Source organism: Haliotis rubra, unplaced genomic scaffold, assembly GCF_003918875.1.
Source record: "Haliotis rubra isolate DU_JTF1 unplaced genomic scaffold, ASM391887v1 Scf799, whole genome shotgun sequence".
Taxonomy (NCBI): domain Eukaryota; kingdom Metazoa; phylum Mollusca; class Gastropoda; order Lepetellida; family Haliotidae; genus Haliotis; species Haliotis rubra.
In genome coordinates, this window is record NW_025767522.1 from 455,507 (window position 1) to 470,087 (window position 14,581).

At 39.9% G+C, this 14,581-nt stretch overlaps 2 protein-coding genes across 2 annotated transcripts; both read right to left on the bottom strand.

Moving 5' to 3' along the window:
• Window positions 1-242: 242 nt before the first annotated feature.
• On the bottom strand, window positions 243-12,420 carry LOC124261363 (toll-like receptor 4). The gene is made up of 2 exons (XM_046695663.1): window positions 11,628-12,420; window positions 243-323 (listed from the first exon to the last, which is right to left on the bottom strand). Exons 1-2 carry the CDS (start codon window positions 12,414-12,416, stop codon window positions 243-245), a joined length of 870 nt encoding a protein of 289 aa, XP_046551619.1. The 5' UTR covers window positions 12,417-12,420.
• A 322-nt stretch (window positions 12,421-12,742) lies between these two features.
• Window positions 12,743-14,311, bottom strand: LOC124261365 (toll-like receptor 3; the record flags this gene model as incomplete). The annotated part of the gene is made up of 1 exon (XM_046695664.1): window positions 12,743-14,311. A coding segment is annotated over one exon (1,533 nt), but the record flags the coding sequence as incomplete, so codon positions are not given.
• Window positions 14,312-14,581: the final 270 nt, after the last annotated feature.

Genomic DNA, 14,581 nt, shown 5'->3' on the forward strand with positions numbered 1-14,581 from the left:
GCAAAAGAGTCAAAAAATCATGAGATTAAAGTGTGAGAAAAACATCTCTTACCTTGAGGCCAAGAAACTTTTTTGTACATGAGGTTTCTACTCCAGTGACATACTCTGCTGCAGTCACTCGTACTGTAGCAACGTCCTCTGCTGCTTGTCAAACAGACTTGACTTGGGTCAGGTCAGTAAACCCTGTTTCTGCTGCTCCACTAAAGCCACCAGCTACTCAACCTATGCCCCAGTCACACAATCTACTTCTTCTTCTTCCCAGACTGCGAGTCAGCCTGAGATACTATCCAAAACAGTTCACAAACAGCCAGCCTCAGCCAGTTCTGGAAAACCAAAGGTAAAATTTAACAGAAAAGAGACACATTCCGTCCCTTTACCTTCCGAGCTCCCTTTGGAGAACCCCTTTGGACCTCTCGACATGGAGGTCACACTGTCCTCACAGGACAAGCGGAGGAATAGCTCTTCTTCCCATTCACGAGAGATCTCCGATTGAGCCACCACCATGACTCAATTGTCTAATGTAATTCAGTGGAATTGCAGAGGACTGAAGAATAACTTCAATGAAATACAATTACTCATTCAAGATCTTCAACCGTCAGCATTATGTCTTCAAGAGACATACCTTAAAAATACTGATACTTTTAATTTAAGAAGGTTTAGTGATTATCATTCCTTCTCCCCTCCAGGCAATAAAGCTACATGGAGGCGCCTCTATTTTGGTGCACCAGAGTGTCATTCACAGTCCTGTCACTTTAAATACGGATCTTCAAACTGTTGCTGTGCGTCTCACTCTGCACATTGCTCTGACATTGTGCAGCTTGTATATACCTCCTTCTTCAAATATTCAACAATCCGATCTTCAAAATCTGTTTGATCAACTTCCGAAGCCATGTCTCATCATGGGCGATCTGAACGGTCACAACCCTTTGGGGAAGTGACCATATTAATACTAAAGGTAAAATCCTTGAGGAATTTATTTCCGATAATCACCTGTGTATATATAACGATGGTTCTCCCACTTATCTACATCCAGCTACGGGAACATATTCTTCCCTGGATCTGTCAATTGCCGACTCCAGCTTGTATAATGAATTTGAATGGGTGGTCCATGATGACCTATGTGGGAGTGATCACTTCCCCACCATTCTCAAAACAGTCAACCCTAGTGATGATCCACCTTATCGAGAAGGAACTTTGCCAGGGCTGACTGGTCCTTATATGAGACTCTGTGTGCTGAACAATTAACTCATGATCGGTTTAGGAACAGTGAAGATCCTATTCAGTCGTTTTCTGATATCCTTAATGGCATTGCTGACAGAACAATTCCTCAGTCCTCTGCGGTTCCACATATTCGTAAACCATGGTTCAATAACGAATGTAAACAGGCCAGAAAGTGTAGGAAGAAAGCAGAAAAATATTTTCGCCGACATCCTACTGTCCATAATTTAGATAAATGTAAAATGTTAAATGCCAAGGCGCGACGCAGTTTTAAACAGAATAAGCGTCAGTCTTGGCGAAACTATGTTTCCAAAATAAATTCTCGAACACCGATGTCAAAGGTGTGGAACATGATACAAAGAATAAAGGGCAAAGGTTCCAAATCTACCGTTCATCATTTAAAGGACGGTGATAATTTGTTAACTGATAAGGCTGACATTGACAATAAGCTTGGTGAACACTCGCTTAACATTCGTCTTCGTCCAATTATGTCCCTGAGTTTCAGAAACATCAGAAACAACAGGAGAAGAAAAGAATAAATTTTACATCAGACAATGGAGAAGACTACAATGAATTATTTTCAATGCATGAGTTACGTACTGCCCTTGAGCAAGCTCATGATACAGCAACAGGAGCTGATAATATACACTATCAGCTCTTGAAACATTTACCTGATTCATGTTTGGAAACACTTCTAAATATTTTTGACACAATATGGACTTGAGGGAATTTCCCAACTTCGTGGCGTAAAGCCATAGTAGTCCCTATACCAAAACCTGGCAAGGATCATACTGATCCGTCTAATTATAGACCAATCTCTTTAACGAGTTGCGTCTGTAAAACCATGGAAAGAATGGTGAATAATAGATTAACTTGGTATCTTGAAACCAATAACCTGATATCAAATATCCAATGTGGTTTCAGGAAAAATCGTAGTACCATTGATCATTTGGTACGTTTAGAATCCTTTGTCAAAAATGCAATAGTCAATAAACAACATGCTGTATCAATTTTCTTTGATCTTGAGAAAGCTTATGATACAACCTGGAAGCATGGCATTTTGAGGGATTTACATGATTTTGGTTTAAGAGGCCGTTTGCCTCTTTTATATCACAGTTTTTAAAGACAGGCAATTTCAAGTCCGAGTGGGTTCAACCCTGTCTGACCATTATAATCAGGATCAGGGTGTGCCGGAAGGCAGTATTTTGTCTGTCACATTGTTTAGTATAAAAGATAAATAGTTTATCAAAAGTTTTAAATGATTCAATTGATGGATAATTATTTGTGGATGATTTTAATATCTCTTGTCGCGGTAAAAATATGCACACTATTGAACGACAACTGCAGTTGTGTTTAAATAAAATAAATAAATGGTGTCTTGAAAATGGCTTTAAATTTTCTAAGTCAAAAACTAATTGTATACACTTTTGTAGAAAATATAAGCCTCATAAGGACCCAGAACTATTTTTAAATGGTATTCCCATTAAAGTTGTCAAGGAGGCCAAGTTCTTGGGTCTAATTTTCGACTCCCATTTGACTTTCCTTCCACATATCAAATCCCTAAAAACTAAATGCCTGAAGGCACTCGATTTATTGAAAGCCGTGTCTAATTCAAGGTGGGGAGGGGATCAAGCTACGCTCCTACACCTATACAGATCACTTGTCTGCTCGAAACTTGATTATGGCTCCATAGTATATGGTGGAGCCTTTAAAAGCAACCTGAACCTCTTAGATTCAGTCCACCATCAAGGTCTGAGACTTTGTCTTGGGTCCTTCAGAACTTCTCCTGTTGACAGTCTTTATGTCGAGGCAGACGAACCTTCTCTTACCCAACGCCGTATAAAATTATCATTACAATATATTACAAAATTATATTCTAATGAGTCAAATCCTGCATTTCACTGTGTCTTTAATCCTCTCTATGAGGATTTGTATAACAAAAAATCTTCTCTTGTTCCGCCTCTTGGGCTCAGAATTAAGCCATTTATTGCTGCTGCCGGCATTGAGCTGGAAAATATAGCTTCTTCCCGTCTTCTTTCTTCTCCTCCTTGGCAATTGGTTAGGCCACAAGTCGACCTAACACTCACTAAATTTAAAAAATCAGAAACTAATGACTTATTATATAAACAAGAATATAATCAATTAAAAAGTACATATAATACATATAAATCCTTATTTACAGATGGGTCCAAAGATGGTGGCGCGGTTGCTTGTGCCACTGTCATTGGGTCCAAAACAATCTCTTCCAGATTACCCAATGACAGTTCAACTTTCACAGCAGAAGCAAACGCAATCCTAACAGCTCTTAAATATATGCATAGACACCCTAAATATAAACAATATATCATATTTTCTGACTCTCTTTCTTGCCTTCAGGCGATTAAAAATATTTCTTGTAAACATCCACTTTTAATAGAAATTATAGAATTATATAATGATCTTGCAACTGGCCAATACGACATCGTCCTCTGTTGGTTACCCAGCCACGTTGGCATTTCTGGGAATACAATGGCCGATTTTGCTGCCAAGGCAGCACTCAACAAATCTGTGACACCACTTCTAATTCCATACTCTGATTATAAAGCCAGCATTAGAACATACATCCGCGATCTGATGCAAAAGAAGTGGGATGCCCAAGTAGGTATCAATAAATTACATGCAATCAAACCAACTATCGGTTACACTTACTTGGGTTGTCAGTCCAGATTTGAAGAGGTCATCATACGACGATGTCGTATTGGCCACACAAGATATACTCATGAGTACCTATTGAAAGGTGAGGATCCTCCGTTTTGTATCCCTTGTGATGAAAGAATCACGGTCAAGCATGTCCTGCTTGACTGTGTTGAATATTCCATCACAAGGGATATTTATTTCAAAGTAAAAACTATGAAGGATCTTTTTAGTCATATAAGTTCTCATTTGATTATTGCCTTTTAAAAAAAATTAGACTTGCTAACTGATTTGTAAATAGATATATATTTTATTATTGGTAGTTTAAATTAGTAACTGATATTGTTAGTGGCTGTACCCTCAAAGTGGGTTGAAGTAGCGTAAAATTATTGTCCTCCTGAGAGGGTACGTAAGTCCCAAAACATTTAGTCAATTTAAGTGTACCAGGTTTTTAATCGTAGAATATGTGTACTTTTAATTTATGGCTAGGTTTCTCTTCTGTCGCCAATGGCTGAAGGGATGGTGTAAATCCAGCTAGGGTCCATGCAGGAAGCAAATGTACTGTAAGTCCCCATGGTCCCTAGTATGGTGATCTACCTTCAGTTGTTGGCGATCTATAGCCCATTTTTATATTGTGTTGTCCCCTATAGTTAAAATGTTTTAGATTCAATTACTAGTTTTACATCTATATCTGTGATAATCTAGTTATTTTACTGTCCTTCGTTGACACTTGGTGCTTAGTATATGGTTGAAATATTGCCGATGTGATTGCTTTATTATGGCATAAGTACCATTGACCATTGTTCTCAAAAACTCCATTGTCATACCGTATCTATCTTTTTACTTAGAAAAAGCATATGATACAACGAAATATTTGCCGATGTGACATATTCAGTTTTAAACAACAGACAATTTCAACTCACTCACTATTTCCACCAAGATCAGGGCGTCCCCAAGGCAGCATCCTGTCTGTCACACTTTTAGCATCAAAATTAACAGCCTCACCAAGGTTCTTGAACAGTTGCGTTGATGGGTCCCTTTCGTGGATGACTTCAATATTTCATGTCCTGGTAAGAACATGCACGCAATAGAAAGGCAGCTACAACTCTGCCTTAACAAAATCCAAAAATGAGCCAATGAAAATGGTTTTAAGTTTTCAAAATCCAAAACAAATTGTATTCACTTTTGTCATAAATACAAACCACACAAGGATCCAGACCTAACTTTAAACGGTACTCCCATCAAGGTAGTAGAAAAGGCCAAATTCCTTGGACTCATATTCGACCACCACCTGACATTCTTACCACATATAAATATATTTGAAAACAAAGTGCTTGAAGGCTCTAGACTTGCTAAAAGTAGTCTCAAATACAGAGTGGGGAGGGATCAGACCACCCTCTTTCACTTGTACAGATCATTAGTTCGCAGTAACCAGATTATGGCTCCATTGTCTACGGTGGAGCCTGCAAAAGCACAATTTAGAAAAAATTAGACTCTATCCACCAGCAAGGGCTGAGGCTCTGCCCGGGAGCTTTTAGGACCTCTCCGGTAGACAGTCTATATGCGGAGGCCAATGAACCTTCCTTGAACAACGCCGCATTAAACTCTCACTGCAGTATATCACTAAATTACGTTCAAATGAGTCCAATCCAGCATACAATTGTGTTTTCAACCCGCTCTATGAAAACTTATTTCCTAAACTGCCAAGCTTGGTTCCACCACTTGGAATCAGGATCAAACCACACATATCTGCAGCTAAAATTGATCTCAACATCATTGCACCATACCGACTTCTGTCCTCACCACCATGGCAAATGGTGAAACCACAGGTCGATCTTACCCTCACCAAACTCAAAAAGTCTGAAACAAATCCCTTGGTGTTCCAACAGGAATACAACCAGTTACGTTTGAAGTATAACACTCACAGATCCATTTTCACAGACGGATCAAGGACGATGGCCAAGTTGCCAGCGCTACAGTCATTGGAGCCAAGACTGTCTCCTCTAGGATCCCCGACAACAGTTCCATTTTCACCGCTGAAGCCAAAGCCATCTTCTCAGCTTTGACCTACATTCAAAAGCAAACTCAGTCCAAAAATTTCATCGTTTTTACAGATTCATTATCCTGCCTTCAAGCACTTCTAAACGTGACTTCAAGTCACCCAATCATCCTGGACATACTAGAACTGTACAACGACCTTTCTACTGGCCAATATGACATCGTCCTCTGCTGGTTGCCGGGTCACGTCGGCATAGCAGGTAACACTAAGGCCGATGCTGCAGCAAAAGCAGCTCTTGAAAAGCCCCTATCTCCACTGCTAATCCCGTACAGTGATTTCAAACCCACTATCAAAAGCTATACTCGGGACCTGATGCAAAAAAGGTGGGACACTCAAGTAGGAAGAAACAAACTCCATGAATTGAAGCCAACAATCGGTTATACCTACTTGGGTTGCCAGTCAAGACGTGATGAAGTAATTTTACGACGATGTCTATTGGCCACAGTCGATTTATACATGACTATCTGCTAAAAACGGATGGGGATGGACCCCCCATATGTCTCTCCTGTGATGAGGCTTTCACCGTCAAGCATATTCTGCTTGACTGCGTGGACTTTACATATGCAAGGGACTCGCATTATCACGCAACCAATCTGAAAGATCTGTTCTCCAGCGTGAGCGCTCATCTGATACTGAACTACCTGAGGGAAGTTGATCTATATAATAAATTGTAACTGTGTAATGTCACTAACGAATTTACCTGCTCTTCAATTTAGTGCTATGACATTCTCTGTTCCAAAATGACAATGTAATGAATGTGTGCCTTTGAAACGAAACCACTTTGTACTTACAATGTATATTAATGCAGACTTGTTCTCGTCACTATATGGCTGGAATAATGCCGATGTGACGTAAAGCCCAACTCAACTCAACTCAACTCAATATTAGTAGTATTTCACACAAGTTCACTTCTCCGAGCATGGCGTCCTTTTCAACATCTAGTTATTTCGCTTCATTCATGCTGGCATTTTATATTGCTGACATCTGTGATTCTAAACTAGGGAGTTGTGAGTGAGTGAGTTGGGTTTTACGCAGCTTTTAGCAATATTCCAGCAACATCACGGCGGGGGACACCAGAAATGGGCTTCACACATTGTGCCCATGTGGGGAATCGAACACGGGCCTTCGGCGTAACGCTTTAACGGCTAGGCTACCCCATCGCTCCAGGGTGTTATGGAGAATAACGGAATGTACATATCGATACATGAAGTAGATAGCGTTTGACTATATAAGTAATCATGGTGTAAATGTAACTGCACTTATTAAACCGGCTGATAAAAACAATGTGGTTTCTGAGATTGAGTATAAACACAGTAAATTTCTATTATCGTGCAACAAAAAAACAACTGTGCGACGATATTGTTTCAAAAAGGTGAAGGAAAATTGAGAACGGACACGATATATACTGCCTAATATGTGAGCGACTTACAGCCTTGTCAGGCATACCCCGTTCAAACAAGCTGCTGAACATTACGGAATAAAAAATTGAAATTCCGTATTTTTTCTCAAACAGCTGATCGTGAGAGCTATGTCTGTGTGCGAGACTTCAAAGAGAAACTTCCTCTTCAAACAAACCGCTGGTCTGTTTCGAAAATGTAAATACAGAACAAGATAATGTGAATGATATCCTTACCACATGGATGATGAAGGGGTTAACAAGTCTGCCCTAGCCGGGGACACTCCTGTGTGGAAATTGAGACTATGTTTGTACATTACGCAGTTATAGATAATAATACAAACCATACATGGACTGTACAGTCACTTATCTGCCACGTCAACCTTTACTGTACTTTACTTTTTTCTTGTTGGTTTGTTGCTTAACGCCGCTAATTAATATCCCAGCTATATGGCAGCAGTCTTTAAATAATCGAATCTGGACCAGACAATCCAATCATCAACATCATGAGCATCGATCATTGGGATACGATCACATGTGTCACGCATAAGTCACCTCTTACAACAAGCATGGGTTACTGAAGACCAATTCTAACCCGGATCGTCACGGAACAGAAGTTCTGGACTCGGGTACTCGGGTAGCTTTACCCGACCTGACCAGGCACTCGTTACTCATTTACATGAATTCAATTTCTATGAAAGTTTTACCTTAAACATGTCCACATTCTTCGAATTAAAGTTTTGTTGGGAAATGCGAAATACTTAAATTTGACTTGAGTTTCCATGGAAACTAAAGCATACTAAAAATAATGTTTTGATTAAAACGCAGAACCTCACTTACTTACATTCAATTAAACCATTTAATACCACGAAACCAACGTGACCCCTATCCATGTTTTAAATGACGTTGGATTTACATTTCTTCATTGAGCATATCATAACTGAATTTCATCGTCGGGGTCATCTATTTGCTTCCTTATAAATCGGAAATTCCAAGGATTATATGTTACACTCTACAAACGATATACATAATTCTCTCTTGCTTAAGGACCGAATGCTTTTTGTACAATAAACTTCTTAAGACGTCTTTTGACTTCGACTTTGACAAAACAAAACAGGTATGAGAGACCATAATATGCTGGGTTTTTTTAAATCCAATACTCCGAGTAAATATGTACATTTATAATAGAACACCGACGAGAGTTGTTATGATGTACCTGATTTTCAACAAATTCGCTTTGCCTAACACGGCAGTGGGTGATATCAGGAAATATAAAATAGTAAGGTATATTTGCGAGCCTGCTGTATTTTGAATCTTACGCAACTTTAAAGTCAGGGTTGAAGAGGAGTAACATGCATGTGTCCCTCTGGCATCCATGGGGTTGAACGGACTTGACTGACGGGTGTCTCCTGTACACTCACGTGATTTAGCAGTACTGCCAATGTTTGCATGTTGTATAGACTTGAATTTTAGACCCCTCGGTATAAAGTTACAGACAGATCTGAAGAGGGAAAAGCTCTGTCTAAATTTTTTGTTTCAGCAACGAAAGTACCCAGGACTTTTCTTTAGATTATGGGGGCGGTGGGGTAGCCTAGTGGTTAAGGCATTAGCGTGTCACACCAAAGATCCGGGTTCGATTCCCTACAGGGGCACAATGTATGAGGCCCATTTCTGGTGTCTCCCGCCGTGATATTGCTGGAATATTGCTAAAAGTATGTCTAGCTCATCAACGTGACAACTTACTTGTGAAATAGTTTCCTGACAGCGACGACTGACACGACAGCTACAACAACAACTCCGACAGCATGCAGCACTTTCTGTGATGTGTCCATGTCGCTATAAGCATTCACTCCATTACTGATGGTCTGAGTCTTCCTCATTCGTGACCAACTCGTGTTATTCCGGGACAAGCCGAATAGCGAGGTTACGGAAAGGGGCAAGTGGTGACGAATGAGTCTTCCTGTGTTGTCACTGTGCACTGCAGTGTGTTAAAAACAGGCCAACCTGTATAACACCCACAATGCTAGCTGCAGTACTAGGTCATAGTGAAAAGGGGAATAAGCGTTGAGCGAAGCAATCATTCATTAGGCTTGCGCCCGCGATATTACTGCGTGTGTAAAAATATGCATTGTCCTGCCCGATTTCCTACGATTAGGTATGTCGTTTATATAAGATGCACTATACTAGAGAATTGATGCAGAATGTCCATATTTCATTACGTTATTATAGCTAACCTAAATATAAATTATCACTAAACTCAACTGCTTCCTGTGATAAAACAAACCTCCAGGTAAAGGTTAAAATCTGGACCTGTTCAGGCTGACATTCGTGTCTGCAGCAAATAGCAATACCCATTACCGTTTCGAATTTAAAATCACCAATTACACATAGTTTACGAAAACAGATTATAGGGATTGGAGATGTGTTTATCTCCTCACTATTATTATTCTTATTCTTTTCAGGGTAGTTGGTGTATATATTAGACATTGGGTAACTTTAGATGAGGTGAAATTGGGTTTAACGTCGTACTTGAGAATATTTCGCGCTTATGACGACGTGCATGCGTGTGTATGTGTATGTGCGGCTGCTTGTACTAGCCCAGACTGAAGCTGGTTTTATAGTGCTAGCCCACTGAGTTACCATGCCGCAGTGAAGCATGAATACCCCACTCAGACACATGATACTGACTCCGAGCCAACCAGTCCTTGTTGTACCCATTAATGCCGAGCGCCAGGCAGGGACCAACAAGTACCATATTTTAACGTCTTTAGGTATGACGTGGTCGGGGATTGAACCCGCGACCTTCCACTTTCCGGGCGGACGCTCTAACCACTACACCACGGAGGCGGTCGTGTAACTTTAGAGCTGTTTACAACATCCGAGTTAGTATTCAAGGAATTATTAATGTAGTTGTGAAGCCATGGGACAACTTTAGACCTGTTCACAACATCACAGTTAGTAACTTCTTTGAGAGGCATTTTAGAAGTTGTATAGATGAAGGAAAACCAAGTTCTATGGATAGTCAACTTCTTTATTGCAATGGGTGCGACGTTTCAGTGTAGGTACTAACATCGTTATCAAGGAAGTACCTACACCGAAACATCGCACCCATTGTAATAAAGAAGTTACACCGAAACGTCGCACCCATTGCAATGAAGAAGTTGACTATCCATAGAACTTGGTTTTCCTTCATCACAGTTAGTATTCAAGGAATTATCAAGGCAGTTATTATCCCCCGCAGCGCGTTTTGCGGGGTATTAAAATGTGCTCCGTCCGTGCGTCCGTGCACATTTGTCTTTTCCGGAGTAGATCTCTAAAACCGTTCACTATTTCGTCACCAAACTTGGCACATAGATTGGACTGGTGGTGTACTGGTGCCTTTTGGTAGTTTTGGATTTCTGAATAAAATATCTTTTCATTTCCATGCCAAAAAGTTTGACTTAGAATCTGGTGGTATTGCTTCTTTCTGGAGCAGAACTTTGAAAACCTTTCAATACTCTCCTTCCACTTTTCTATATACACACAAAAACATTTGACATAATCATAACTCGTAGACATATTCATGAAGAGTATTTTGCCATTGCGGGGGATATTGACCACTTTGTCTTCTTGTTGTATTGACATTGGGTAACATTAGTCCTGTTCACAACATCACAGTTAGTGTTCAAGGAATTATCAAGGCAGTTGTTGTACTGACATTGGGTAACATTAGACCTGTTTACAAAACCACAGAGCAGCGTTAATCATCACTCACTCATCCCTGTGAGGAAAAACAGTTCTTAACTACATATAAAAGCAAACATTTATTTAAAGATCGTAAACAAACGAAACAATTGCAGATATATGTCTGCTCATAGATACAGTGGATATTATCCCATATTCGGGAAAATACAAACAATTATATAAAACTGATATGAAGGAAAACAAATGAACACAAACATTATGATGAGATGGAGCTTACGATAGGTTTTGTGACATGGGCTCTAGCTTCAGTGACTGGTTGATTTTAGTAAACAATCACGTTAAAGTACATGTTTGATCTGTTGACATTTCAGTTCCATGTCAGAAAATGATCAAATCCCTACAAACATATATTTACATTGTGTACTGCTGTAACGTAGTGTTTGAACTGCTATTGCTAACTTTCCTCAAAGAGACCGATAATATAATATATCACTAAGTTTCACCAATGTGAAAAGTATGAAATTAGAAATGATAAAGGGAAGTTCAGTTATGAAGCACATGCTCCCATATCTAGGCAAGCAACTACGCAGTATGTACAGCACGTTGAAGACTTTCCCAGAACACCTCCTGACCTTCCCGATCATCCGTGTACACCAAGTAGGAGTCTTGACGCATTAATTCCACAATGTTAGGGGGCAGATTCTTCACTGGGATCTTCTCCAGGATTACCACCAGCAGTGTGTTCCGTCCAGTGTAGATACTCTCCATCTTAGCCACTTCGTACTTACACCAGTAGCTCTTCAGGAAGTTACTTGACAGGATTATCACTGTCCTCCTGCTTGATCTGATGGCATGCAGGATGTTTGCAGCAATAGCTTCCCCCACAAGAAAGTCTCGATGGTGGATACAGAGTCGAAGTCCCTGCTGTCCTTCCAATATCCGCCTCATGTCCTCCACAACAAATCCTCGGTCCTCGTCAGCATAGGAGATGAAAGCATCAAACTCAAACTGAGGTCCACCATCTTCTTCGTCCTCCGCAGCCAGATAAGCCCGGTGTTTTATTCGTACCAGATAGTAAAGATACCTCAATTTCCATCTAAACCTGTACACTATTCCTGTTATGGACAAGCTTAGAACAAGCATCACAAGGCAGAGGACACCGATAGATAAACCTAAGTAGGAGGTACACTTTTTGTCAAGGTCAAAAACGATCTGATGGATGTCTTTCAAGAATAGTTGTCTGTTGCTGTCATCCACGCAGATCATGTTATCAAGACCAGGTAATTTAAAAGAATTATCTATCATCCATTTCAGTGAGTTCAGTGTCAAGCAATTGCACTTGAGAGGGTTGTCTTTAAAGTGAAGCTGAAAATCACGTCTCACCATGCATCTGACTTGATGGCAAAAAGAGATGGAATTTCATCAAAAGCGTTTCTTGATAAATTGATGACTGTCATATTGAAATTGATTATTTCGATTTTCCAGGACATCATATAATTAGAACCTAAATTTAAGAATTTAAGCCGACTGCTATTTTTGAAGATCAGCTTTGGAAGTGAACTTATTTTATTATTTGATAAGTCAAGGTGTTCCAGCAAAGGCATTTCACCAAATGTGTCATTCGTGAGGGTATATCCAAAATAATTGGAACTGATATCCAGATACTTCAAGGATGGAAAGTATGAAAAAACTCCTTCAGCAAGGTATTCGAGGAAATTGTTAGAAGCATGTAACTTTTCTAGGTGTGTTTATCCTATGATGGGACCCGTCCACAAGGAAAAATAATTAAACGATACATCTATCTCCCGAATTTTGTTTTCACCAATTTGGAAACGTATGACTTCAAAGGCCATTTTTGAATGACTTGCATCGATAAATGTAACATTTGGAGGCACATAAATTGTAACATTTCCCGTGAAAGGTTTGTTATATTTATCCAGTTGAAGAAGGTGACGCGAATGAAGGCTTGTAGTGTCAAAGAAGGATATTGATGATGTACCTTGATGCGACGTATCTACCCACTCCAAATCTGTCAACACCGACAATTCCATCAAGTAAAGCCCAAACGAAAGGTGATTCTCTTTGATAGATATTTTTTTTAAAGACGTTGGAAGGTTAATAATTACATTTTTATCAATCATTTCTATTCTGTTTGCTTCAATGTACAATTCTTCTAACTTGGTATTCTTTAGATATTTGACATCTTCAACTGTCAACAGTGTACTACGCCCCATCATTCGGCCTATTCTATTTACGTTTAGTGTTCTCAGAGACGAATTCTGCAGTCCATACGTAGCTTGTCCCATTTTTGTAATTCCCAGATATCTGTTATGTGACACGAGGAGGGATGTAAGATTCTTTAAAACTTCAAAAGATGATATTTCAATGTCAATCAACAGACAGTATGACACATCCAGAGTCTGTAAGTGAGGCACATCCACAAATGTGTCATTCCTCAAGTAACGTGTGTAACACGTCCTTAACTCTCCCCCTAGTGATAATGACTGGAGCTGCTTCAATGTGAATCCCTTTCCAAAGTATAGTTCTATCGGTCCATCAATGCGCAGATCTTGTAAGGAGATTAAGGATTTGAATGCACAGCCCGGGTAAGCATCTCGTCCAAAGTGGTTTCCAGAATGCATATGGTGAATGTCTTTCTCAATGAAACTAGAATTTGAGCTGTCTTTCAATGGTCGGCTTTCCACTGTTCGGTTTAAGCTTTCGTCATAAGGACGAGATTCAACATTTTGGTTAATGTAAAGTACTTTAAGTTTGGCCTGGTGTTTGAATAACCCGTCCCGATAGACCTTTGTTGGCGATAGATGATTGTGAGTGAGATCCAAAACTTCAAGGTTTCTTAGCTCTTGAAACGCGCCGAGTTCAATGTCCTTGAGACAATTGAAAGACACATCCAATCTGGTAAGATGTGCATAACTGAGAGATCCATTTTCCAAGCGACCTATGTAGTTTCCTGAAAGATTGAGATCAGTTATGTTGGATAGTAGATGTGATGGGACTTTGTCAAGTTGCCTATTCCTACAATCAGCTATGACTCTCTCTCCATCGTATTGACAGTTGCACGGCACACACTGATCTTGATTCACATGTTGATGTGCATCATCACTTGTATCTTGACTTGCACCACTACGTACATCCGGACGTTCATTGTTACTTGCAATATTAGTTGCAACGTAGCTAGCATCTCGACTCGCAGCTTGCATTGATGTGATAACATTCTTTGACACTCGGAGTTTCAGAAGTAGCACCAGCACCAGAAGGTTCTGAAAGTAGCATATACAAACATTATTTTCGCAGATAAAGACGTCAAGGAGAATGTTTTTGAAACAACTCCTGTAGAATGTTCCAGAACAATATTTTCTTTCAGATTTGCAGTATGTGCTAAAAGCTCTAACTGGACCATGTTCGGGAATTCCAAAGCGAAAGCGCAAGCCTTCTTTTGCACGTGTTGTTGACGAGTGGGATGTAGCACGATGGTAAGGCCACCCCAATTGTTAAATTAACTAACAGGGTCTATAAGTTCACAAATCAAC